At 49.4% G+C, this 26,703-nt stretch overlaps 1 protein-coding gene across 1 annotated transcript in view; it reads left to right on the forward strand.

The window, feature by feature from the left end:
• The window catches only part of ODF2 (outer dense fiber of sperm tails 2), a 385,587-nt gene that overhangs the window by 120,234 nt on the left and 238,650 nt on the right, over window positions 1-26,703 (forward strand). The window contains exons 7-8 of the mRNA XM_029613214.1: window positions 9,147-9,248; window positions 9,403-9,534. Of these exons, the coding sequence (XP_029469074.1) occupies window positions 9,147-9,248; window positions 9,403-9,534 (234 nt within the window). The remainder of the gene's footprint in view (window positions 1-9,146; window positions 9,249-9,402; window positions 9,535-26,703) is intronic.

Consider the following 26,703-nt stretch of genomic DNA (forward strand, 5'->3'; position numbering starts at 1 on the left):
ACGAAGGACAGACATCAATTCCTCCTTTACAGCGGGAAGAGGCAAGGGGAAGCAGCCTCGCAGGCAACCATAGCCCGCTGGATCAAAGAAGTAATCAAGGCGGCCTACGTAGAGGCAGGCAAGCCGCCCACTCCACAAGGGCCCAGGCATTGTCCTGGGCAAAAACCAAGATGCTGTCACGCGCAGAGATCGGTCGGGCGGTAACGTGGTCCTCCACCCACACCTTCTCGAGATTCTATCGCCTAGATGTTCAGGCCAAGGAGGACACAGCATTCGCAAGGGCAGCCCTAAATGGGCCACGGGCAGCCTCCCATCTGGTTCGGAAGTAGCTTTTGTACATCCCATTGGTCCTGAGTCCATCTGCTACATGCCAGGAAATGGAGAAATAACTTACCTGATAATTTCATTTTCCTTAGTGTAGACAGATGGACTCAGCACCCCGCCCATGGCTGCCTCGTAATCAAGAATCCTCGGGGGAACCTCCCCCCTAGTTCAGACACCTAGATTACCAGGTGTCGACGCTTCTCAGTTGAGTGCCCTGGCGGTCTCCAGCTGGAAACCACGTCAACCAAGCTGAGTAATCAAGTATCAAGTTAATCAAGTTACTCAAGTTAATCAAGTTAACCAAATTAATCAAAATCATCCAAACACACATATATCCATAATTGCTTTTCGAGGAGAAAACTGAGGATCAGAGCCTCGTGCTTGGGTATATCTGCTGGTGGTGACGTCAGATTGAAATCTGAATCCGTCTCCAACTGCTATCAGGAGCACACTATACCCATTGGTCCTGAGTCCATCTGTCTACACTAAGGAAAATGAAATTATCAGGTAAGTAATTTCTCCATTGAAATCAACTGTTCAGTGTGCTGTGGCAGTCAAAAAAGCAAACAGAATGTTGGGAATTATTAGAAAGGGAATGGTGATTAAAACAGAAAATGTCATAATGCCTCTGTATTGCTCCATGGTGAGACCGCACCTTGAATATTGTGTACAATTCTGGTTGCCACATCTCAAAAAACATATAATTGTGATGGAGAAGGTACAGAGAATAGGCTACCAAAATGATAAAGGGAATGGAACAGCTCCCCTATGAGGAAAGACTAAAGAGGTTAGGACTTTTCAGCTTGGGGAAGAGACGGCTGAGGGGGGATATGATAGAGGTGTTTAAAATCATGAGAGGTCTAGAATGGGTAGATGTGAATCGTTTTTTTACTCTTTCGGATAATAGAAAGACAAGGGGGCACTCCATGAAGTTAGCATGTGGCACATTTAAAACTAATCGGAGAAAGTTCTTTTTAACTCAACGCACAATTAAACTCTGGAATTTGTTGCCAGAGGATGTAGTTAGTGCAGTTAGTGTAGCTGTGTTTAAAAAAGGATTGGATGGGGAGGATCACATGATGCACTAGCTGAGCAGACGTGCCTCGGCTCAGCTCCGGGCCCGTCTCAGCGATAGCACGACCCCAAACCGCGTGAGCACCACCAAATCGGACTGCTGAGGAGTCAGAGAAAGGGGCTCGACCCAGCGATTCGTTTTTTGCAAAAACCGCGGGTTGGATGGCATCGTTGAAGGCAAAAAAAGAGAAAGAAAAGGCCAGGGTGGCTGACGAGAAAATGGCTGCCGCATCGACGGGCGAGTCCCCCTCCCCCCCGCTGCCTCTTACCATAGATGACATAAAGCTAGCGATTCAGGAGGCCTTGGACGAGCGTTGGGCTGGACTGACCGATCAGTTGGGGGAGGTGAGGGACACCCTGGCAGCTCTGCCACCGCAGCTGAGACTCGTATCTCAGCTCTGGAAGATGCAGGCACTGACAGCATGGCCAAGATGGCGGAGAAGGCGTCCACACTTCAGGCCTTGGCAGACAAGGTGGAGGATCTAGAAAATAGAGTGCGCAGGGATAATCTGCGCTTTCTAGGATTCCCTGAGAGCCTGGAGGAGGGCTCCCTGCGCACTGTGCTTGAGACCTGGCTCCCAGAGGAGCTGGCCCTGCCATACCTTAAGGGGAAACTGGTGGTGGAGCATGCTCACGGCTGGGAACAAAACAGCAGAATCTGGTGATTACAAAAATTTTAAATTCAGTGCATAAGGCGGAGCTGTGGAGAGCATCGCGGCAGAAAGCAGATTTGAAATATCAGGCTCACACTATCCGGGTGTTCCAGGATTTCTCGGCAGCAGTGTCAGCGAGCAGACGTCGCTTTTCACAGATATGCTCCACGCTTCACACCAAAGGCATAAAGTTTGCGCTGTTATTTCCAGCGCGTTACGGGTTTGGCATGACTCGCGGGTGCATTACTTTGATACGGTGGAGAAGGCTAAGGCCTTTGTGGATACCCTGGATACCTGATGATTGTTTGTATCTCAGGGGAAGATAGTGATGGCTCCTGCAAGAGTTTGTTTTTTCTTCTCAAGAAGCAGATGAGAGTCCAGCGTCTATGACAAGTACAATCCCATTGCAGGTTTTGCTGCGTGTGAACGAGGTTCTGCAGTTAAAAGGCTGGTTGCCTGGTTCCGATGTTCATTTGGTTTTTTTTTTCTGTCCACACATTATTGGGATACCGGACACCTCAGCTTTACAGATGGACTTGAAAGCCTCTGAGTGCTAGTTTTTATTATACCATCTATTTCCTTTCATATCTGAGGAGCTATGAACTATGCACTTCCGCTGCAATAGGCCTTAGAGTCTGGCCGATTATGCCCCTCCAGTTCGGACATAAGAATTAGATGGTAGCATGGAGAGGATTGGGTATGCTCCTGCTAGACAATGAAGGGTGTCTTTTCTGCCGGAGGACTGCATCTCTCAGAACTCGTACTCATATGTTCTCAATTTGGTCTGGACTTAATGGAGTGGGGAAGTCGCATGTTGCAGTTGCTTTTTAGGGGATGGGGCTTGGACCAGAGAAGGACGGCGAGAAGGGGGGAGAGTGCAATGTGGACCCTGTATATAAGGCTGGGGCGGTGCCCAGAAGCATCAGTAAGCGTGATCCTTACCTCCGCTTAGGGGGTCCGGGGGGTGATGATAATGAGGGGGACTGGAGGGAAACCCTATTGTGTGGGCCAAGGGGGGCAGGGGAAGGGAGGGAGGGGGGGTTGGGCAGGGGAAGGGGGAGAGAGGGGGGGAAGTTGTGGAAGCGAGGATGAATGATTGCCTGGTTGGTACTATGGAATGAGTGTTTCCTTTGAAATGGGGGTGTATGGATGTTGGAAGGTGGGGGCCTTGGCTGGGAGGGTCCCTACCCCTTTGAGGTGGGATACGAGACATTCCTGTGGATGTTGGTTTTTCTGGTATGCTTAATCTTACATAGGTGATATCATGGCATGTCTGTGGATTACGCTCCCCGGTTAAGCGTTCTAAAGTTCTCACTTTACTGAAACGTAAGCAGGTGTCGGTGGCATTTCTTCAGGAGACACATCTTGCGGTATCGGAACTTAGGTACTTGAAGCGGGACTGGGTAGGAGAGATTAGAGGAGCAGGGGGGTCCTCTAGCTCAGCAGGGGTTGCTATTTTAATACATAAAAACTTACCTTTGCAGATATTGAAGGAAATCGCAGACCCTCAAGGGTGATATATTATTCTCATTGCTGAATTGTATGGGCAAACTGTAGTGCTTTGTAATGTATATGCCCCTAATACCTATAACCCCCCATTTTTTCAGATGTTTATACTCATATTTGCTACCACATTTGACTGCCATACTTGTAGTGGACGGAGATTTCAATACAGTTAAAGATGGAGAGTTGGATGCTCGACCCGGGAGACAGAGGGAACATGGAATGGGGAGAGGTCCTGTAATGTTGGAAGATACACTGCATTTACTAGACGTGTGGAGAACTTTGCATCCGCTGGAATGCAACTTTACCCATGTCTCGCGGGCGCACGACTCGGAATCCAGCTTGGATTTTTTCCTAATCAGTGGTCAAGCCTTTGGGCAGGTGCAGGGTGCGGAAATCGATAATATTGTGATTTCAGACCATGCACCCCGTATGGGTGGATTTTCAGTTTAGAGGCAGGCAACCGGAAACAAGACTGTAGCGTTACCCTTATTTTTTGGCCAATGACAGCCATTTTCAGGAGCATGTGAGGGCAAAGTGGGTGGATTATCTGGCCTTTAACCAATCTCACCAATTCGTGACCGATCTTGCTTTGGTCAGCGGTGAAGGCAGTTCTGCGAGGGGAGATTATTTCGTATATGGCCCATAGAAGTAAAATGCTTAACAAAAGGATCTTGCAGTTAACCACTGCTCGAGCAGCCTTTAATAGGGCAGGGACACCTCGTAATCGGGACCATTACAGCTCGGTCCAGGGGGCATTAAATTCTCTTCTTCATCAGCGTTGCTAAAAAAGGGATTCTCTACTATAAGTTCCAATTGTTCAATATTCCAACAAAACAGGCCGCATGATGGCTAACCTTCTCCGGTTCGACTCGAGGTCGCAGGCACATCCCTGCCTTGCATATGCCCCGGGTAGGACTGTGAAGGACACTCCCTCTATCCTACAAATCTTTCATAATTATTATGCTGATTTATACACATCTACGGGGGGTAGTGAGGAGGTTTTGGGATAACTTTTGCTCCAAGGTGTGTCTCCCGTGCTTGACAGAGGAGCAGCGGCAGAGTTTAAATGGCCCCATAACAGAGGAGGAGGTGAGGTTGGTTATTGGCCGCCTACGTCCCCTGAAGACTCCAGGCCCAGATGGTTACACAGCGGAATTTTTTAAACTTTTAAAGGAGCAAATAGCGGGTCCATTGGCAGAGGGATTTATGGATCTCATCCGCCAGGGATCTTTCCCTGCTTATGAGAATCGGGCTCACATCACGCTTAGTCCTAAAGAGGGGAAGGATCCCTTTCTTCCTGAGTCCTATAGGCCAATCTCCTTACTGAATGTAGATGTCAAAATATTAGCAAATGTTTTGGCAGATAGATTGGCTGTCCTCCTCCCCTTCTTAGTTGGAGACCATCAGGTCGGGTTTGTCAGACAGCACTATGCACTTGCAAACATTAGGCGGGTGTTGGTTGCTATGACCATGTGTCGCCAAATGGATATTTCTTACCTCACTATTAGCTTCGATGCTGAGAAAGCGTTTGATAGAGTGGAATGGAAATATCTCTTTACTGTACTGGAGAGGATGGGGTTTCGGGTTTTTACCTTCAAGCATTACATCTCTTATACACGCGGCCTGAGGCGGTCGTTATCACTAATGGCATGCAGTTGGAACCGCTGGAGATAGCTAGGGGGATCAGGCAGGGCTGCCCTTTATCGCCCCTCTTGTTTATCCTTCGTTTATCTTCTCCTTGCCATTCAAAGCACTCGAGAGATAAGGAGGGTCCGTATGGGTAGTCACATCTTTAAACGGTGGCTTTCGTGGATGACTTGCTGGTTCTCATCACGTATCCCCAGGAAATCCCCTTCCTGTCTTAATGAAGACGATTTGGGACTTTGGAATTTTTCTCGGGCTTTAGTTTAAATGCCACCAAGTCTTATGCGCTGGCCTATCCTCCCAATTAAGAGATACATGGCCAGACGAGGTTTCCACTGAGATGGGCGGGTAGAGTCGCTGCGATACTTGGGGGTGCAGCTACCAGTAGATCCAGAACGTCTTTATCAGGTTAATGTCCCTTCTCAGATACAGGTAACGATTGACAGCGTGACGGGCTGGAGTCGACTTCCCCTTTCCCTTAGTGGCTGGATAAATATGGTTAAAATGATACTGTTGCCTAGATGGCTTATCTTTTCCAGAATCTCCCAATATTGGTTCAGCGCAAGAGACATAAAGGTGGTTGAGAGAGCGATCAGAAAATTTATCTGGGGAGGGGGGAGAGCAAGAGTTCCCCTATCCTGGTTAAAGGGTGCGACTGGTAGGGGGGGCCTTGGGCTGCCTGACTTGGCTGAGTATAACCTAGCTAGTAATTTGCGAATTGTGAGAGACTGGTTGGTGGACGAGTCCATGCACCACATCCCTGGTAGCGGGATAGAGCCTTGATGTATCCTTGGACCCCCTCGTATGTGCTACAAGCTAACTCGGTGTCCCTGCCCTCTTTTTTGACTCATACAGCCATGATTGGCCGGTGCGACAGATTGTGGAAATGGTTAGCTCGAAGGTTGCAGCTTCCTGCTTTAAATGCTTATTTTCTGCCGATAGGTGGGGAATGCAGATTTTAGCCTGGGAACACAGTCCTCTGTTTTTCAGTCTTGGTTTGCCCGAGGGGTCACACTACTGGTCATTTGTTAACCGCGTGAGGGGACGCTTTTCTCATATTCAGATTTTATGGATTTGGGGTGACACACACCTTCCCATTTTTGCAAATTTGTCATTGCTTACGGGCCCTCCCAGCGGATGCAGGTTACCCTCATCTTACCTAATTTTGGACAATGTGTTCCATTTTGAGCGTCGCGTTGCTCCCTCACTGTCAATGTATTATAAGTGTCTGCGGCGAAGGTCAGCACTAAATCAAATTCAGATACTGGAGACGCGTTGGAATGAGGATGAGGGAGTTTATGGTGACTCAATCGATATTAAGAAGATGTTTTGGACGCATAGCCAGGGTCACGAAGAATCAATATTACCAGGGTTGCAATTTAAATTTTTATGCCGGGCATATGTGTCCCCCTGTGTTGGCCAGGCATTTTGCTATAGCCCCTACGGCGGCTGTCTTAAGTGTGGTCATAACAGGGGTACATTTTCGCATATGTTTGGGCTTGCGACCCGGTTCGATGATTTTGGCATCGAGTGGCAAATTATCTAGCGGACCTGCTGGATGTGCTTTCCCTAATTGCTCCGTTGTGGCTACTTTTTGGCTGCATCTCTCCGATTTGGATTCGGGACCCTGGCTTGCGTTGCCTTCTCTCCAAGGCCTGTTTGGTGGGAAAGAAGATTATTCTCTCGACGTGGCGGTCTGCTGAGTCCCCTTCCTTTTGGTCTTGGCGGAACAGTCTGCACTTCATGATGACCATGGAGAGCCTGGAGGCTTGGATGACACCCCAGAGCCGCAGGCGATTTCTGAGGATCTGGCAGCCGTACCTGCAGTCGTTGACCCCCCGTGCTCGCAGTCTTGTTGGCGAGATTATTTTCATTTCTCTTTCTATTTCTGTAAGGGATGGCCTTGCCTAGGGAGAGGGGGACTATTCATAGTACCTACAGTTTTACTCACTTCTATAATGAAAAAAAGGGGGGGGTTGGTTTGGGTGGGGGGGATGCTGTAGAGGTTTTTTTTATTGGTGATATTTTTCTGGGGTGAGATCAGAGTTCCTCTCACTTCCAGGTGTTGTGATCTGTACTGTTATTGTATAACCCAATAAAAATTATTTAAACAAAAAAAAAAAAAGGATTGGATAAGTTCTTGGAGGAGAAGTCCCTTACCTGCTATTAATTAAGTTGACTTAGAAAATAGCCACTGCTATTACTAGCAACAGTAACATGGAATAGACTTAGTTTTTGGGTACTTGCCAATTAATTGGCATCTCAGAGACATGGATTGGCCACTGTTGGAAACAGGATGCTGGGCTTGATGGACCCTTGGTCCGACCCAGTATAGCATGTTCTTATCAGAAAGTGTAAATAACTGTCCTTTACATACTGTTCCACCCTACTCATGATTTAGAGACCTCTAGTGTGAAGAGCCCTAATCTGTTTAATATTTCTTCATAAAGGAGTCATTTCATCCCTTTTATCATTTTGGTTGCCCTTCTCTGTACTTTTTCTAGTTCCACTAGGTCTTTTTTTGAGATGTGATGGTCAGAACTGTACACAGTACTCTAGGTGTGGATGCCCCATGGATCAATACAGATGGTTTATGAAAGTCAGTTTTGTTCTCCATTCTTTTCTATGTGAATATTTTTACCTGCATCAAAAAAAGGGGAAGGGTTAGGTCTGGGAAAGGAAAGCAGGCACAGGCTTTCATTTCTATGCTTATCTCAAGCTTTCTTGAATTTTGTTACTATTTTCTGTGTGTACTTCTGCCTGTGTGTGGATAGCACTCATGGTCTGCATGTATACTGCTCAGTAGTCCTCTTGTCAGATGCACTGATCCCAGACAGCCCCAAGGAAAGCCAAATCTCCAGTGCTTCATATCCTCACATTCTTTAGATTTCTCTAAATATCCTTTTCAGACTTATGTGCTTAATGTTAGCATGGATAAGGTTTATTTTAAAGTAAGTAAATACAATTTTTTTCATTCTTTGGAACAGATTCCATCTTTGAGGCAGATACAGGTAGCAGAGAGAAGTTTAAATTTTATATAAAAAAAAATTATCTTGCTGTATTTGCAGATAACGTACAAAAGTAATTAAGATGTACAAAACGTTTGTAGTTTTGAGTCTGGAGACAAAGTTCTCTCTCCATTTGCAAGAGAGAGCAGAACTGGACCCCAATAGATTAAATTCTCTATTCCTTGGTTCAAGTCCCATGCATCACAAAGCACTCACCAACTTTCAGCTTATAAAATGTGATGCCTCCCACACCACATCTTGTGCAGCTATCCTTATCCTTCTGCACCTCCAGTCAGGAACCTATGGGGTCCATTGAGGATAAAATTAGTGAGGGGAGAGAATGCATTTCGGGAAGACTGGCCATCAGGAAAGGCTGGGGCAATGAGCGGTGAATGGTTATTGCCTGTAAATAATTGAAAGATTATGATGTGGTTAGCGTCAACATTTTTTTCATTTGGTGGTATTTGGCAGTACAGGACATTTCTGTCTCCTCTTCTGGTGGGGGTGGGGGTGGTATCTTCAGTCCCTAAGGGCAGCTTGCAGTACTTACTCCCTAAGACCTAGAAGCTTATTTTCAAAGGGAAGTTTCCTATAGAGTTTCACCTTGATGATTTGGAGCTGGCAGGAACACAGATACTGTTGCACCTTTTTCAAAGCAAGATGAAGTGGCCGTGTACTCTTTCTGTGTGCTGCAATTTCCAGGCAAGTGCACATCATACATTCTTTTACCTGCCTTGCAGGGGTGGGAGAGGGTCCTTTTTAAATAACCCTAACTAGTTGCATTGATTCATGTGAAAATTGTCATCCCCATGCTTTATCCAGTAGATCCTTGGAATTTGGCAGGTTATTCAAACATTGGTACTTGGTGTGACTGAGGGAACTCTGATGTGCTGTACTTGGCTTCCAGGGTGGAAAAGGCAGCATATGTTCCTGGAAGAAGGACAAATTATTAACCAAACTGGTGGAGGCAGAGATGGATGGCACTTCAGCAGCAAAAATAGTCACAGAGTTAAGAGAAACGATCTGCAGACTGAGAAGTGTAAGTTTTACAGCGGCCTGCGGTGTGGTCGCCATGCGCGTCAACCCTAAGCTGCCCTGTTCCTGTGATGTGACTGATATGTGATAGGGGGAGAGGGTTTGGCTTCTCCACACGTGTTTTGTGTAGTCCTAGCCCTTGTTCTCTTTTTTTGAAGGAGAAGCGCATGACGTGTACAGATATTAATCTTCTCACAAGGCAGAAGGAAATCCTGCTGCAGAAGCTGAACACCTTTGAAGAAACCAACCGAACTCTCAGGCATCTTTTGCGGGACCGGCATTCGCAAGAGGTAAGTAATGCTGATGCTATCAGCCTCATCACAGAGTTTGGGGGTAAGTGAGGCAACCTTTGCAAGTCTGCCAATGTCAAGAGAGATTTAGGAAACGTGTGTGGTAGAGAGTATATTACTAGTGGGATTTCAGGGGAATAGGTTTCCAGGCAACACTTTGAAAGAGTAGCTAGGAACGTCAGGTTCTCAGTCAGGCGGTTGCAGGGATGGGGTAAGAGGCTACTAGTTGGCAATGAAGGGTGGCAAGTTCCTGAATGGTGGGTTGATGAGGGCAGTCCTGACAGAATAATGCTGGGGGTGTCACTTAGGTATGTAGTGGATTTTCTATTACATTCAGTTTACTAATGTATTATATTATTTGATTGTTACCATCATACTGGGCATATAAAAATTGTTTTTTACCGGCTAATTTCATTCCTGTAGTACCACGGATCAGTCCAGACTGCTGGGGTTTGCTTCCCTGCCAGCAGATAGAGACAAAGAAAGTTTCACTGACACGTGTACATAACTCAGGGTACCATCCACAGTCCCTCAGTATTGACCTGTACCCAAGCCAAGATGACAGCCACAGCCATAAACTTCTAAGCAAAACTCCCTCCTCTCCTGGGAGGAAGGTGAAGTTGCTCACAAAAACAATGGAAAGCTTGTGTTCCCAAATTTAAACATAAACGTTAAGCATTGAAACCTCCAACAACTCTGCACTATATTCAAAGCCACAGGATGATGGCCGGACTCTCCCCCTCAGTAAATAGGTGGGTCTCTGGACTGACTTGTGGTACTACAGGAACGAAAATTAGAAGATAAGAACCAAATTTTCCTTTCCCTGTTCATACCCAGATCAGTCTAGACTCCTGGAATGTTGCTAAGCTCTCCTTAACGTGGGTGGGACTTAGAGAGTTCCACTAGAGAACACTCTTACCAAAGCACATGGAAGCTGGAGCCCCGAAAATTCAAGCGATAATGCCTAGCAAAGTATGTGACAAACTTCCCAGTAGCCGCCCCGCAATTTCATATGGAGACACCTGTTGTGACTCAACCCAGGAAGTCACCTGAAAACTCATTGAGTGCGCCCCTAAAACTGCCTCCTCCCGGCACCGGGTGCCCTTTAGAAATGTAAGTCGACTCAATTGCTTCCTTCTGCCACTGTGCCATTGCAGCCTTAGGTGCCTTACTTCCCATCTTTGGATCACTCCACAATACAAAGAGGTGATCCAATCTATAGAAATCATTAGTGACCTTTAGATACCTCAACGCACACCTCCCACCTAAAACCTAAGCTTTCCCGCAGTAGGTGTAGAGGAATCCAAATACGGAAAAGCTGGAAATTCCACTGTCTAAGATGGAATGACAAAACTACCTTAGGCAGGAAAAAAGGCACCATGCATAAAGATACCCCTGAATCCGATATCTGTAAGAAGGGATCTCAACCACAACAGTGCCTGGAGCTTCGAAATTCTGCTGGCTGAACAAATAGCAACCAAGAATGCTTATCCCCTTGTTTACAGATAAACAGACTCAGGTTAGAAGCATTTATTGGTATGCAAAATAAGACAGAGTACTGGGAAGGGCCTGATGGTCACTGTCAGAGCTCCTTCAATTTTTTTTGCTTGCACATTAGCTACTTATATAGAGAATTTCTTTCTTTGCTTACCAGTTTCTTCTTAGTATCATAACAGTTGGTTTTGTTTTCTTTTCATCCTGGCCCACTGTTGTCAACCCAACATAATAACCTGTGGGACCAGGAAAGATATAATCTCCCTTCTATCTGAGTTTCAGCCCTACCTGGTGTCAGTGGTTTCAGCATCTTGAGTCTCTTTTGTCATGCGTCCCTTTTCTGATTATCAGATCTCCCCGCTGGCAATGTTTCTTTTTCTGATATGGATCATGGGCACCACAGATGCTGTTCTCTGCTAGATTTGTCTCTTGCTCTGCAGATATACATTCTTTCTTGACCCTTGCCCACTTGCAGAGAGTAAGGGTCATAAACATGTGAGGTGTGGCGGATGTAGGTGACATAAGAGAGATCAGATCGAGATGCTGAAAGAAAGAACCTTATGGACATCCAAAGAACAGTAGGAAAGATACATAATGCTATCGCCATCCCAGTTTAGGTACTTGTCGTCCGAAAATCTCAAGGGAAGGGAGTACTCAAGTTGCCTGGTTAGTTGAGAAAAGAATATGGTGGCAGATAAAAAAGCATTACAGGCAATCACTTCATCTCTAAACCAGGTAAAATTGGAGTACTCAATGGGGTCACAACAACTAGCAAAGTTACTGGCAAAAGGCTGGATCACCCAGTTTAAAGCATTTTTAATACATACTAAGATCAAAATTAATACTATACAGCCACCAAGCCTAATGGCAAGATATATATGAGAATATTTGTACCCTAACATTATATTTGTTCCCAAAGTGATAAGGAGGACTTACACCACTCGGGTTCAGATAACCAGTCAGAGGGTAAATTATAGTAAGATTAAATATAACTGGGGTTCTATCAATAACATTAACACAGCATTGACGGCCAAATTTTGTTTTAAAGTATGACACAAGCTGCCTCATGCCAATAATAATAAATCTAATGCTAAGCGGTGGTCCCGTAGGGCTGAGAAATTTCTCTAATTTGGGTAGCAGTGTGCTCTTGAATTTCAATAGTAATATTTTTAGAGCGTTCTATAATATCTTGTAAGTGCAAAATGCTTGTTGCCAATCTCCTGTACTATGGTCAACATCACAATAAATACTGTAGCTGCAATAAGGCTATCTCTTTCTGTCAGGGTTAAAGGATCCCATGTAATTGCTTCTGCTAGGGTGATGCGCTTGTATGTATGTTACCATAATTCATGAAATATTTGTAAATGATTCTAATACTAAGCATGAAAAATGTATTACAAAGCAATCCAAAATTAAAATAATCAAATCAAAGTCTTTTGTATAGAATATTCATTCCCTTTACATACCAGGATCATTCCAGACGGTGGGTTATGTCCTCCGTCCAGCAGATGGAGTCAGAACAAAAAACTCTCAAGGGAGGACCTATATAACCACGCCTCCCCTGTCTCAGCTCTCAGTAACGTTCTGACTCCAGCAGATGTGAGCAGGGGACTTGTGGTCCCCAGTGTATTAGCTTAGGGCTACCTCCTCAGGAGGATCAAGTTTAAAAAAAAAATAAAAAAATAATATTATAGGGAGTTTAAATTTGGGGGTTAGGTCACTTGCTAAGGTCCTGCTTACAACAGGGGGACTGCTGCCCGCTAGTGCTGGCTCATCGCACTCTAGCCTGGTGACTTGCTGACAGGCTGTTGCCTGTCTCTCTCTCTCTCTCCCTTTTTCGTTTTCCTCACTGAGGTTTCAGCTGGGGTAAGTGTCTTTTTGTTTTTCCTTCCTTTTCAGCGGAAGACTGCACTTTTGTGCTCCGGTCGGCTCTCTGAGGTGAAAGTTGATGGGGCCAACCTCTCCCTCCTGACCCGGTTTTTTCCCCCTCCCCTTCGGGGAGCGATCGACATCCCGACCTGCGGCCCCGCGAAGCACCATTCCCCGGGGCCGCCTGCCGTCGGGAGGGTAATTCCCTGACGGTTCTTCACTGGGTTGGTGGGGTAACGCGGGAAGCGTCCTTTACCAGGTCGGCGCTCATTTTTGGCGCGAGCCACGTTTGAGCCTCCCGCGGCGATGCAGTCCGCGGCGGTTTGTGAGGGCTGCGACAGGCCCTGATTCCTGACCGGGGAGGGTCTTTGCTCAGGCTGTCTCCCCGAGGGGGAGGGCGCTTCGGCTACCAGCAAGGACGGTCGAGCTGCAGACCGCGTGGGATGGAAGCACCAGGCCCTGTTCTCACTCAGCGCGGGAACGGCAGCCATCTTGCTGCAAGACTCAGATGCCGGGCTTTCTGAGGAGGACACAGATACCCCGCTCTTCGCTTCTAGGCCCGTTTTGGACCCTTCCTCTGAGGCTGACCCTGGTAGGCAGAAGGGGGGGCCCTCGGGGGGTGCCCTCTCGGGGGGCCAGGCCTTTTCCCTTGAGTTCGTCGTCCTGATGCACAGGGCTTTTCTTCCCCAGGACCCGGACGTGGACGACCCCACCCTGGCGGCCCAGGTGGAGGGCGACGACCCGAGGGTCCTCCGCATCTTCCAAGCGGCGGAGTTGGATGATCTTATTCCCTACATCCTCCAGGAAATGGACATTGATCCTCCTCCAGAACCGGTGGGACCTGACCCGGCTCTCAAGAAGGGGGACCCACTCTTAGCAGGCCTGCGGCCTCTACCCAAGGCTTTTCCCACTCATCACAAAATTTTGCAGTTGATCACAAGGGAGTGGGACGCTCCGGAGGCCAACCTTAGGGTCGGTAGAGCCATGGAAAAATTATATCCTCTGCCGGCTGACTTTTTGGAAATTCTCAAGGTTCCCGCGGTAGATTCAGCGGTTTCAGCGGTCACGAAGCATACCACTATCCCTGTCACTGGCGGAACGGCGTTGAAGGATATGCAGGATCGGAAGCTGGAGGTTTACCTCAAGCGCATCTTCGAGGTCTCGGCCTTGGGGATGCAGGCGGCTATCTGCAGTTCCCTTGCACAGTGAGCGGGTCTTCGTTGGGTTCAGCAGCTTCTCACCTCTCAGACCTTACCAGACGCTGAGGCTCACCAGGCGGACAGACTGGAAGCCCTGGTTGCCTATGGGGCGGACGCTTTATATGATCTATTAAGGGTCCTAGCCCGATCCATGGTGGCGGCGGAGTCAGCGCGTCATCTCCTTTGGCTTCGCAACTGGTCGGCTGATGCCTCTTCCAAGACACGTTTGGGGTCCCTTCCCTTCAAGGGTAGGTATCTATTTGGGGAAGACTTGGATCAGATCATCAAGTCCCTTAACGAGAATGTGGTGCACAAGTTGCCAGAAGACTGGCCACGTTCGTCAAGATCATATAATTCCTCCAGAAACCATTATCGTAATCAGCGGAGAGCGCGCCCTCCAAGGCAACAGCCACCCCGGGCGCCCTCTTCTCGTTTGCATTCCTGGAACCGGTCCTTTCGTGGGCGCCGCCAGAGTAAGGAAGCGCAGGGATCGGGCACATCCACTAAATCTACCCAATGATGCCAGACGGACCCGCGAGGGTGGTCCCTCGGCTGGGGGTCGCCTTGCTCTCTTCTACAAAGAGTGGGTCCAAATCACGTCAGATCAATGGGTTCTGGATATTCTAAGACACGGCCACGCCTTGGATTTTGTTCACGCCCCTCGAGACCGGTTCCTGTTTTCTCCTTGCGGGTCCTTAATCAAACAGGGAGCCATGCGGCCAGACTCTCGATAGACTCCTTCCACTTGGGGGCCATAGTGCCGGTACCAGCCTCCGAACTGGGCCGGGGGCATTATTCGATCTACTTCGTGGTCCCCAAGAAGGAAGGTACCTTTCCGACCTATCCTGGATCTCAAGACGGTCAACCGGTCCATCAGAGTCCCTCGTTTCCGCATGGAGACACTTCGTTCAGTGTTAGCTGTGGTTCATCCAGGAGAATTCTTGGCCTTGTTGCATCTCACGGAGGCGTATCTCCACATACCGATTTACCAGGGCCATCAGCGTTACCTACGCTTCAAAATCTTGGGTTAGCACTTTCAATTTCGCGCACTTCCCTTTGGCCTGGCCACAGCTCACGGGTTTTCACAAAGATCATGGTGGTAGTGGCGGCGACCTTACGCAAGGAAGGCATCCTTGTGCATCCTTACCTGGACGATTGGCTCATTTGTGCAAAATCACGAGCACAGTGTATCCAGGCGGTGGACAGAGTTGTACAGCTCCTCCAATCTCTGGGTGGATTGTCAACTTCACCAAGAGCAGCCTGGTTCCGTCTCAGTCGTTGGACTTTTTGGGAACTCACTTCGACACCAAGAACGCAAGGGTTTTTCTGCATCCGAACATAAGAACATAAGAAAATGCCATACTGGGTCAGACCAAGGGTCCATCAAGCCCAGCATCCTGTTTCCAACAGTGGCCAATCCAGGCCATAAGAACCTGGCAAGTACCCCAAAAACTAAGTCTATTCCATGTAACCATTGCTAATGGCAGTGGCTATTCTCTAAGTGAACTTAATAGCAGGTAATGGACTTCTCCTCCAAGAACTTATCCAATCCTTTTTAAACACAGCTATACTAACTGCACGAACCACATTCTCTGGCAACAAATTCCAGAGTTTAATTGTGCGTTGAGTAAAAAAGAACTTTCTCCAATTAGTTTAAATGTGCCCCATGCTAACTTCATGGAGTGTCCCCTAGTCCTTCTACTATCCGAAAGAGTAAATAACCGATTCACATCTACCCGTTCTAGACCTCTCATGATTTTAAACACCTCTATCATATCCCCCCTCAGTCGTCTCTTCTCCAAGCTGAAAAGTCCTAACCTCTTTAGTCTTTCCTCATAGGGGAGTTGTTCCATTCCCCTTATCATTTTGGTAGCCCTTCTCTGTACCTTCTCCATCGTAATTATATCTTTTTTGAGATGCGGCGACCAGAATTGTACACAGTATTCAAGGTGCGGTCTCACCATGGAGCGATACAGAGGCATTATGACATTTTCCGTTTTATTCATCATTCCTTTTCTAATAATTCCCAACATTCTGTTTGCTTTTTTGACTGCCGCAGCACACTGAACCGACGATTTCAATGTGTTATCCACTATGACACCTAGATCTCTTTCTTGGGTTGTAGCACCTAATATGGAACCCAACATCGTGCTCTGCGTCAGCAGATTCAGGGTTTCATGGCGCTCGAGACGCCCACTGCGTGGGACTACCTGCAGGTACTGGGGACCATGGCCTCGACCATCGATCTGGTCCCGTGGGCATTCGCGCATCTGAGGCCTCTGCAGAGATCCCTACTCTCCCGGTGGCAGCCGGTGTCGAGAGATTTCCAGGCGATCCTACCGATTCCGAGAGGAACCTTCCTCAGCCTCCACTGGTGGCTGGACCCTCGGCACCTAGCTCAGGGGGTATCGCTGGAGGACCCAGATTGGGTGATTATCACCACGGACACCAGCCTCACAGGCTGGGGAGCTGTCTGTCGGGACAGCTCAATCCAGGGCCGATGGACGGAGGACCAGTCGAAGTGGCCCATCAACCGCTTGGAGACCAGGGCGGTCCGCCTTGCATTACAGGGTTTCTTCCCAATAGTACACCGTCGAGCAGTCAGGGTGCTCTCGGACAATGCGACCACGGTGGCGTACATCAATCGCCAGGGAGGCACGAGTAGTCGGTTGGTCTCTCTGGAAACCGACAAATTGATGGAGTGGGCGGAGCTTCACCTCCAACGACTAGAGGCCTCGCACATAGCAGGCATGGACAACGTGCAGGCGGACTTCCTCAGCCGACAAAACCTGGACCCCGGAGAGTGGGAGCTCTCGGAGGAAGCAATGCGGATGATAGAGCGCTGGGGGACACCGCACGTGGACCTAATGGCGACCGCTGGAAATGCAAAGGCCGCCCGCTTCTTCAGCCGCAGGCGGGAGCGTGGCGCCGAAGGGGTGGACGCGCTGGTCCTACCTTGGCCGCGCCAGTGTCTCCTGTACGTCTTCCCGCCGTGGCCCCTCGTGGGCAAGGTCATCCGCAGGATAGAGGCACACCAAGGGCCGGTGATCCTGGTGGCGCCAGAGTGGCCTCGATGACCGTGGTTCATGGATCTGCGCAATCTGGCGGTGGAGGGTCCTCTTCGCCTCGGCCAGCTACCTCGTCTCCTCCGCCAGGGACCAATATTTTTCAAGGAGGCAGATCGCTTCTGTCTTGCGGCCTGGCTTTTGAGAGGTGCCAGTTGAGGAGGCGCGGTTATCCGGAGCCAGTCATCTCAATGCTACTGAAAGCACGTAAGATGTCCACCTCTGTTACCTATGTCCGGGTATGGAAGGTTTTTGAGGGTTGGTGCGGAGCGAATGGGATTCTCCCCATGGAGGCCTCTGTGGCACAGGTCCTCTCCTTTTTGCAGGCAGGTTTGGATTTGGGTCTTGCCTACAATTCTCTTCGGGTGCAGGTGGCGGCCTTGGGGGCTTTTCTTCGCAGTGGAAACAAGGAGTTTCTGTCGTCGCATCCGGACGTCTCACGTTTCCTTAAAGGAGTGAAGCACTTGAAGCCTCCAATTCGTCCACCTTGTCCGTCGTGGAATCTGAATCTGGTGCTCCGAGCCCTCTGTGGTTCGCCATTTGAGCCTCTGAGCGCAGCCACCATCAAGGACGTCACTCTCAAGACCATCTTTCTCGTGGCAATCAGCTCGGCGAGACGGATTTCCGAGCTGCAGGCCCTATCCTGCCGGGAACCATACCTTCGTTTCACGCCTGAAGGGGTTTCTCTGCGGACGGTTCCAACTTTTCTTCCTAAGGTGGTTTCGGCTTTCCACCTCAACCAATCAGTGGAATTACCATCCTTTGCCTCTTCTGAGTCGGAAGACCTGCGTAGACTGGATGTACGGCGGTCTCTGATACGCTATCTGGAGGTGACTAATGATTTTCGGCTCTCCGATCATCTGTTTATCCTCTGGTCAGGACCCAGGAAGGGTTGCATGGCCTCCAAACAATTGTTTGCGCGGTGGCTGAAGGGAGCGATCATAGCGGCGTACCTTGGAGTAGGTAAGTCCCCTCCGCTAGTTGTCCAGGCTCATTCCCTTCGAGCCCAGACGACATCGTGGGCGGAGAGCTCCTCCGTCTCCACTCAGGAGATTTGTAGGGCGGCGACCTGGAAGTCGATCCATACTTTTGCGAGGCATTATCGCCTGGACGTTGGTACTCCGGGCGGTCAGCTTGGAGACAAGGTAATACGAGCAGGGCTGTCTGCGGCCCACCCATGATGGGGAAGCTTTGGTACATCCCACCGTCTGGAATGATCCTGGTATGTACAGGGAAAAGAAAATTATTCCTTACCTGCTAATTTTTGTTCCTGTAATACCATGGATCATTCCAGACACCCTCCCTTAGTTTGGGGGTTGCTTGTGGGACATCCCTGCCTACCTGTCTTAACAATCCTTTACTCTGTATTTTTGGGTGCTCCGCGCCTGTTTTGTTCACGCACTGCTGTTCGCAAGTTCACCATTCCGAATTTAGTTGCTGTTAGTTGGACAGCAGTTATTTCAATTCCTTTTTGGGTACTTGATCCCTCTGGTTTGGTCTCTTCTCCTTTTGGGCTTTGCTAGTCTAGTTACTGAAAGCTGAGACAGGGGAGATGTGGTTATATAGGTCCTCCCCTGAGAGTTTTTTTGTTCTGACTCCATCTGCTGGACGGGGGACATAACCCACCGTCTGAAATGATCCATGGTATTACAGGAACGAAAATTAGCAGGTAAGGAATAATTTTCTTTAAAGGTAGTCCAAGAAATAGAGATGAAACAAGAATATGTATCATATATGATCTTTTACATCTCTGCTATCTTTAGAACTTGTGAATTCATTCCTGATGACAAACAGGAAAGCAGACATTCCAGTCTGTTGATGTCAGGACCAGAAGGATGCACCTTTTTTCTTTTGTAGTAGGTTATCAACAGTAAAAATGTTTTGTTACCAGACACACAAACTAATAGGCATTTCTGCTTCAAACAGAAATAAAAACAAAGTGTAAATTAAACATACATTATATTCAGGGAAAATAGAAAAGATAGCTGCTCTCTCCCTCTATTTCCTGATCAGAACTATTCCTTATGTATCTCACATACAAGTATTTATTTATCCAGCATTTAAAGAAACCATACATTTCCTGGCGTGTAGCCAGATGGACTCAGAACAAATGGGATAGTATCCGCGTGCTAGCAGTTGGAGACGGATCTGACGTCAGCACGGGGGCGTATATATCCCCACAAGAAGCGTAGCTATTCAGTAATTTCCGTCTCCAAAGCAGTTTGGAGTGCCTGCACGCTAGTTGAGCGTGTTTTCCAAGACTACTTTAATTTTTCTCTTTTCTTATCATTCTAGATTGTACTTTGTTTTGCCTGTCTATTCGACTTAGAGCCCCGCGCTCCTGCGGTAGATACCCAAGGGTTCCTCCCGCAGCGAGCTCCCGGGGTGATTGCCGTGCTCCCCCGGTGGGAAAGTCCTTGGTCCTGCGAAGCGCGGCAGTGACGCAGTCCGCGTGAGGTATACGAGGTCCTCGGTCCCGGCGTGGACGAGGTAGCGGGTGCATTTCCTCAATTGCGGTGGTGAGGTGATCCCTTCCCCCGCAGCCGGAGACCGCCTGTGTTCCAGCCGGGAAGCACCGAAGCTGGTAAGGAGTATGTCTCTTCCTACGGGTCTCCGAAGCGCAGAGGATCGGCGGCGTGGCACACCGTGGAGGACGCCCTTGTGGGGCCTTGCTCAGGTACTCCGCGCCCGTAATAGGCGCGGCTTTCTTCCTCCTTGGCTTTGTTTCGGTTTATTGCTGAAAGCCTATTGAATGCAAATTGAGCGCATATTGCTGGCCGCTTATTACTGACAGCTTATTGAATGCCTATTGAGAGCATATTGCTGACCGCTTATTACTGAAAGCTTATTGAATGCCTATTGAGAGCATATTGCTGGCCGCTTATTACTGAAAGCTTATTGAATGCCTATTGAGAGCATATTGCTGGCCGCTTATTACTGAAAGCTTATTGAATGCCTATTGAGAGCATATTGCTGACCGCTTATTACTGCAAGCTTCTTGAATGCCAATTGAGAGCATATTGCTGCCCGCTTATTACTGCAAGCTTATTGACTGCCTATTGAGAGCATATTGCTGCCGCATATTCCTGTTGAGTGCCTGTTGTATTAAGCGCCTATTGCTGCCGCATATTATTATTGAGCACCTGTTGTATTAAGCGCCTATTGCTCCGCATATTATTATTGAGCGCCTGTTGTATTAAGCGCCTATTGCTGCCGCATATTATTATTGAGCGCCTGTTGTATTGCTGCCGCATATTATTATTGAGCGCCTGTTGTATTAAGCGCCTATTGCTGCCGCATATTATTGAGCGCCTATTGTTCAATGGATCAGAACACTGCAGAGTCTTCAGCGACGGCGCCGCCTGCTTCAGGCATTGCAGCCCTTGGCCTCTGCTCAGCATGCCACCTTAGGGCCACGCGCAGGGATGAGCCAGATTCTCTGTGTGCCCAATGTGAGGGGGCCGTGCGACCCTCGGGCCAGGACCTGTCTCAACCACGATTTGTGGACAGTTCCCCAGGGGCTACCCCGGAGTTAGGGGGCAGTCTCGACCAATCAGGCATCCCGGGGGAGCTTGTACCCCGGCGATTAGAGGCTGCTTCCATTTCCTGGGTGGATCTCTTTAAGGGAATTCATGCTTTTGTACAGATGCAAACGGCTGCCCATCCAGGCCCTGCGGTTCCTGCTGTTCCTGTAGTTCCTGCGGTGGCTGCGCCTGCGGCGGCTGCTGCAGTAGCAGCTCCTGCGGATCCGGTTCCTGGACCATCACAACCTTATCGCGAGCGGGACTTCCCACCGATGGATAGCCCGGATTAGTCAGACCAGGAGGTCTCACAGGACGAGTCCGAACTCCCGGACGAGGGGGACCTCCCTCCAGGGACTGAGCCATATCGAACCATGAGGCGGTTCTTCCCTAAGGAGGATCTCTCCGACCTGGTGTCTCAGTGTCTGGCAGAATTGGATATTACAGGTCCCAGCGTTTCGGTACCTTCTGCACAGAACCCCCTGCTGGAAGGTCTTTGTCCTACGGCCTGCCATTTTCCATTCTTACAGGCGGCGCAACAACTGATCGATTTAGAATGGGCGGCTCCAGCGGCTGCCTTCAAAGGGGGTCGGGCTCTGAAGAGCATGTACACATTGGCACCGGCTATCCAGGATCTGCTGGCGTGCCCTCAGGTGGACGCCTTGATTAGCGCTGTGGTCAAGCGCACTACCATTCCAGTTGAAGGGGGGACGGCCCTCAGGGAGCCGCATGATCGGCGACTGGACGCCATTCTGCGTCAGGCCTTTGAGGTGGCAGCTTTATCTTTACGGATCGCCACCTGCTGCACGGTGGTGACGCGTGCCTGTTTGTCACAGGTTAGAAACAACGCTCCGGCGGCAGACATGGAATCCGCTCTTTCGTTCCTTACGGATGCGGCATCTGACCTGGTCCGGACAACGGCTAAAGGGATTTCATCCTCCGTAGCCGCCAGGAGGCAGCTCTGGATCCGAAGATGGGTCGGCTGATGCACCTTCTAAAACCCGCCTCACCAGATTGCCCTTCAAGAGCTCTTTTCTATTTGGCAGCGACCTTGATAAACTGGCCAGTGCATGGGGCGCCTCTCCAGTGCCCAGATTGCCGGAAGATCGGTTCCGAAGGGGCCAGCGCGCCTTTCCAAGGCCCTCCAGGGGCAGGAGTTCCCAGCGTTTCGTTCCTTACAGGGGTCGCTACCAAGCACCACGTCCTCCGGCCAGGAATCAGTCCTTTCGGACCAAGCAGCGCAAGAGAGGAGCGGGCCCGGGCTCGGGTCCCGGCCGCGCCTCCCAATGAGAATCCGCCGATTCACTTGGGGGACGGAGCCATAGGGGGCAGGTTGACCCTCTTCTACCCCAGATGGGTAGAGATTACATCGGACCAGTGGGTTCTCGCCGTTATCCGGGAGGGATATTATCTGGACTTTCATCATCTCCCTCCGGACAAGTTTGTGGAATCTTCGTGTCCCATACACAAGAAGGCAGCATTGGAAGCTACCCTGGTGAGGCTCCTGTCCTTGAATGCCATCATCCCAGTACCTGCCTGGGAAGTGAATTCTGGCCATTATTCCATCTATTTCATGGTACCCAAGAAAGGGGGTACCTTTCGGCCTGTCCTGGACCTCAAGTCGGTCAATCGATACTTACGGGTCCCGAGGTTTCGCATGGAAACTCTACGCTCCGTCAAGGCCGCAGTACAGCCAGGAGAATTCCTCACGGCATTAGACCTGTCAGAGGCATACCTGCATATCCCGATCCATCCGGATCATCAGCGCTACCTACGCTTCAAGGTTCTAGGCCGCCACTTCCAGTTTCGGGCTCTGCCCTTTGGGTTAGCGACGTCGCCACGGACATTCACCAAGGTGGTAGTAGTAGTAGCGGCGGCGCTCAGGCGGGAAGGAATTCTGGTCCATCCCTACCTAGACGACTGGCTGATCAGGGCGAAGTCTCGAGAGGAGAGCCTTCGGACCACCGACAGAGTGATAGCCCTTCTGGAAAGCCTGGGCTGGGTTATCAACCTCGGCAAGAGCTGCCTACAGCCTTCCCAGTCACTGGAATACCTGGGAGTACAGTTCGACACCCGGGCAGACACGGTCAGTCTCACCACCAAGAGAACGTTGAAACTTCAGCAGTGTATCCAGTATTTGATGGGAGCCAGTCGACCCACCGCCTGGGATTATCTGCAGGTTCTTGGTCTCATGGCATCCACCCTGGAAGTGGTGCCCTGGGCGAGGGCCCATATGAGACCTCTACAACATGCCCTGCTCTCTCGCTGGAGCCCCCGTCTACGGACCTACTCCACGCACCTTCCTCTACCAGCCCGAGTGCGGACCCAGTTACGGTGGTGGTTGCAGTCCAACCACATGAGCAGGGGATCGAAGATGTCCTCACCCACGTGGATCTTGCTCACCACAGATGCCAGCCTGAGCGGCTGGGGCGCACACTGCGAAGAACTCACCGCACAAGGGCGGTGGAACAGAGAAGAGTCGGCATGGAACATCAACCGTCTAGAGGCCTGGGCTGTCCGATTGGCATGCCTTCAATTTGCCCACAGACTGCAGAACAGAGCAGTCAGAGTGATGTCCGACAACGCCACCACGGTGGCATACATCAACCGTCAGGGCAGAACCAGAAGCCGACAGGTATCTCGGGAGATCGCCCCTCTGATGACTTGGGCAGAGGTGAATCTTCAGGACATCTCCGCCGTCCATATTGCCGGGAAGGACAATACCACAGCAGACTTCCTCAGCAGGGAAAGCCTAAATCCGGGAGAGTGGCAGCTCTCACCCACGGCCTTCCAGATGATTGTGGATCATTGGGGGTTTCCGGACATGGATTTACTGGTAGACAAGTCCAATGCTCACGTACCCAGATACTTCAGCCGCAAGCGCGACCCGTGCTCACACGGAATCGATGCCCTGGTTCAGCCATGGCCTCCAGGGACTCTACTGTACGCCTTTCCTCCGTGGCCTCTGCTAGGCGCTGTCATCCGCAAGATTCAGAGACACCGGGGCCTAGTCCTTCTAGTGGCGCCAGACTGGCCAAGACGACCCTGGTACGCGGACATGAGAAGACTACTGGCAGGGGAGCCCCTTCCCCTGCCTCCTCTCCGGGACCTTCTACATCAAGGTCCCATCCTTCACGAGGATCCGGCTCAATTCTCTCTTACGGTATGGCCCTTGAGAGGGCTAGATTGAAGAAGAGGGGTTACTCGGAGCCCGTGATTGATACCCTCCTCCGAGCTCGCAAGTTTTCCACATCCCTCACATACATCCGGATCTGGAGAGTATTTGAAGCATGGTGAGACACTCACGGCACCAATCCACATGCAACCACAATCCCTATTGTATTGGATTTCCTGCAGGATGGCCTTCTGAAGGGTCTCTCCCTCAGCTCCATCAAGGTTCAGGTGGCTGCGCTGTCTTGCTATGGTCCCAGGAGGATGGCAAGACCATCGCCAAGCACCAGGATGTTTCTCGCTTCCTGCAGGGAGTCAAGCATATTCGTCCGCCACTGAAGTGGCCTGTACCTTTATGGAACCTCAACCTTGTTTTGGATTTCCTCGCGGGATCCACCTTCAGACCCCTTCGGGGCCTGTCTCTTCGTTCCCTCACTTTGAAGATGGTATTCTTGCTGGCTGTATGTTCCGCCCGCCGCATCTCAGAACTACAAGCATTGTCCTGCCGTGATCCCTTTCTCAGAATCACTCCAGAGGCTATCCATCTTCGTATGGTTCCCTCCTTTCTACCTAAAGTTGTTTCCCAGTTTCATCTTAATCAAACCATATCCTTGCCTACCACGGCGGGTCTGAAGAAATCTGAAGAAGGGCGTTTGTTACGCCATCTCGACATTGGCAGATTGCTGCCCAGATATTTGGAACTTACACAAGACCTACGAAAGACGGACCATCTGTTCGTCCTGTACAGCGGGAAGAAGCTAGGTGAAGCGGCCTCGCGGCCCACCATCGCTCGCTGGATTAAAGAAGTTGTCCGAGCAGCGTACGTAGAGGCTGGGAAGTCTCCGCCTCTACAAGTCAAGGCTCATTCTACCAGAGCACAAGCAGCATCTTGGGCAGAATCCAGGTTGCTATCGCCTGCGGAAATCTGTAAAGCGGCAACATGGTCCTCCCTCCATACCTTCTCCAGGTTTTATCGTCTGGATGTCCAGGCCAGGGAGGACTCGGCATTTGCGAGGACAGTACTACATGGGCCTCAGGCAGCCTCCCGCCCAGGCTGGGAGTAAAGCTTTTGTACATCCCATTTGTTCTGAGTCCATCTGGCTACACACCAGGAAATGTTGGGATTACTACCTGATAATCCCCTTTTCCTTAGTGTAGACAGATGGACTCAGCATCCCGCCCAGCTGCCTGCGTACATGGGTATCACCAATTCAAGGTAAGCCATGTCATCTGTTTCCATAAGAGCGTACACTCTACCAGGTGTCCACGCCTTCCGGTTGGGAATGCTGGCGGTCTCCAGCTACTATCAATCGGTCAGGGGAATCCTGTTTCACTTTTTAACTGAGCGTCAGTACACACATCTATAACAGCTTTTGCAAGGAAGATTACTGAATAGCTACACTTCCTGTGGGGATATATATGCCCCCGTGCTGACGTCAGATCCGTCTCCAACTGCTAGCACGCGGATACTATCCCATTTCTCCTGAGTCCATCTGTCTACACTAAGGAAAAGGGGATTATCAGGTAGTAATCCCAACATTATTAGTTAATTTCCAGGTTTTTCTTCTCTGGATTCTGAAACATGGTGAATACCTGGTACTGGTTCTTTATACCGACTGCTAGTGATGAGTTTACATTTGTTAAAAATTTCACAGAGCTTTTCAGCTTCCCCTACTAGGAAACCCATGTGTGTCTGCTTGCAGGAACAGAGCTGAATCCTATAATTAGTAGGATGAGATTCATTGACAACACCCCTGAATGCTTTGCTATTGCACTACCCCATGTAGAGGAGGGCCTGTCTCAGTTTATGACTAAGCTGTCTGGCACTCATCCTCTCTGCTGGACATTGCATACACAGCCTTGGGGAGAGGATTTTATTGATATAGGTGCCAAAATGTTTTTAAGGGCAGACTTACATAGGTTGACAATTTACATCTGGGATGCTTCACTAAAGTTCAGCGGGATAAGAGCAATCTTGTCTCCCTCAGAATTAATGCCTGCAGTATAGCTAGATGATTTATGGCAAGTTCTGACCCCTTTCTCATGATTGTGGTCTGCTTAGGTAAACTTTTGCATAGCTCTAGTGTTTTTACTGGGTGGTACAGGAGGGGGAGACTCCTATCTTCTCCCCCCCCTTAATTGGTGAAGGGGGGTGGGGAGCCAGGCAGGTCCCATCAGCCTTTAAAAGCTGTTGAATACCTTATCAAACCTGCTGTGCCAGTTTTCGGTTTGTTCACACAGCAAGGCAATCAATCCTGAATGCTTTTACAGTCTCACAGCATGTCGCCAGCTGGCTTTATTCTGGTTAACAGTTTAACTCTATCTTTGTCAGCTATTGTGATTTCTTTTTCAGGACACTCCGTATACATGCATCAATCTCACGTGAAAATTCTAAATGTACTGTTTAATTCTTTCCTGTGCATTTTGTAGAAATTCAATACTAGCCATTAAGAGAGTTATGCATTCTTTGCTGTCACTTTGATAAGTTACAGATCTCACTTCAGTGCAAATGAAACTAAACCTTCTTACTAAATTAAATATGGCAAGTGTAAATTGAGACTTGGCTGAGATTCCTGAAGTGGATCCTCACTCCGGGATTTGGACAGACAGCTGCAGTAAATTAGTTACACCATAGCTGCAATCAGACATAAACATAAGACCTGATTCCAAACAGTTATTGACACTTACCAATCTTCACTGGAAAAGGCAAGCAACAATTTTCAAAAACTTTGGAGCTGTTTGCTCTTCTGCAGGTGGACGCGGCAGTTTCTGCGGTCACAAAAAAGACCACTATTCCGGTGGTGGGCGCCGCAGCCTTTAAGGATGTTCAGGATAGAAAGTTGGAGCTTC

The sequence above is a fragment of the Rhinatrema bivittatum genome, chromosome 8, assembly GCF_901001135.1.
Source record: "Rhinatrema bivittatum chromosome 8, aRhiBiv1.1, whole genome shotgun sequence".
Taxonomy (NCBI): domain Eukaryota; kingdom Metazoa; phylum Chordata; class Amphibia; order Gymnophiona; family Rhinatrematidae; genus Rhinatrema; species Rhinatrema bivittatum.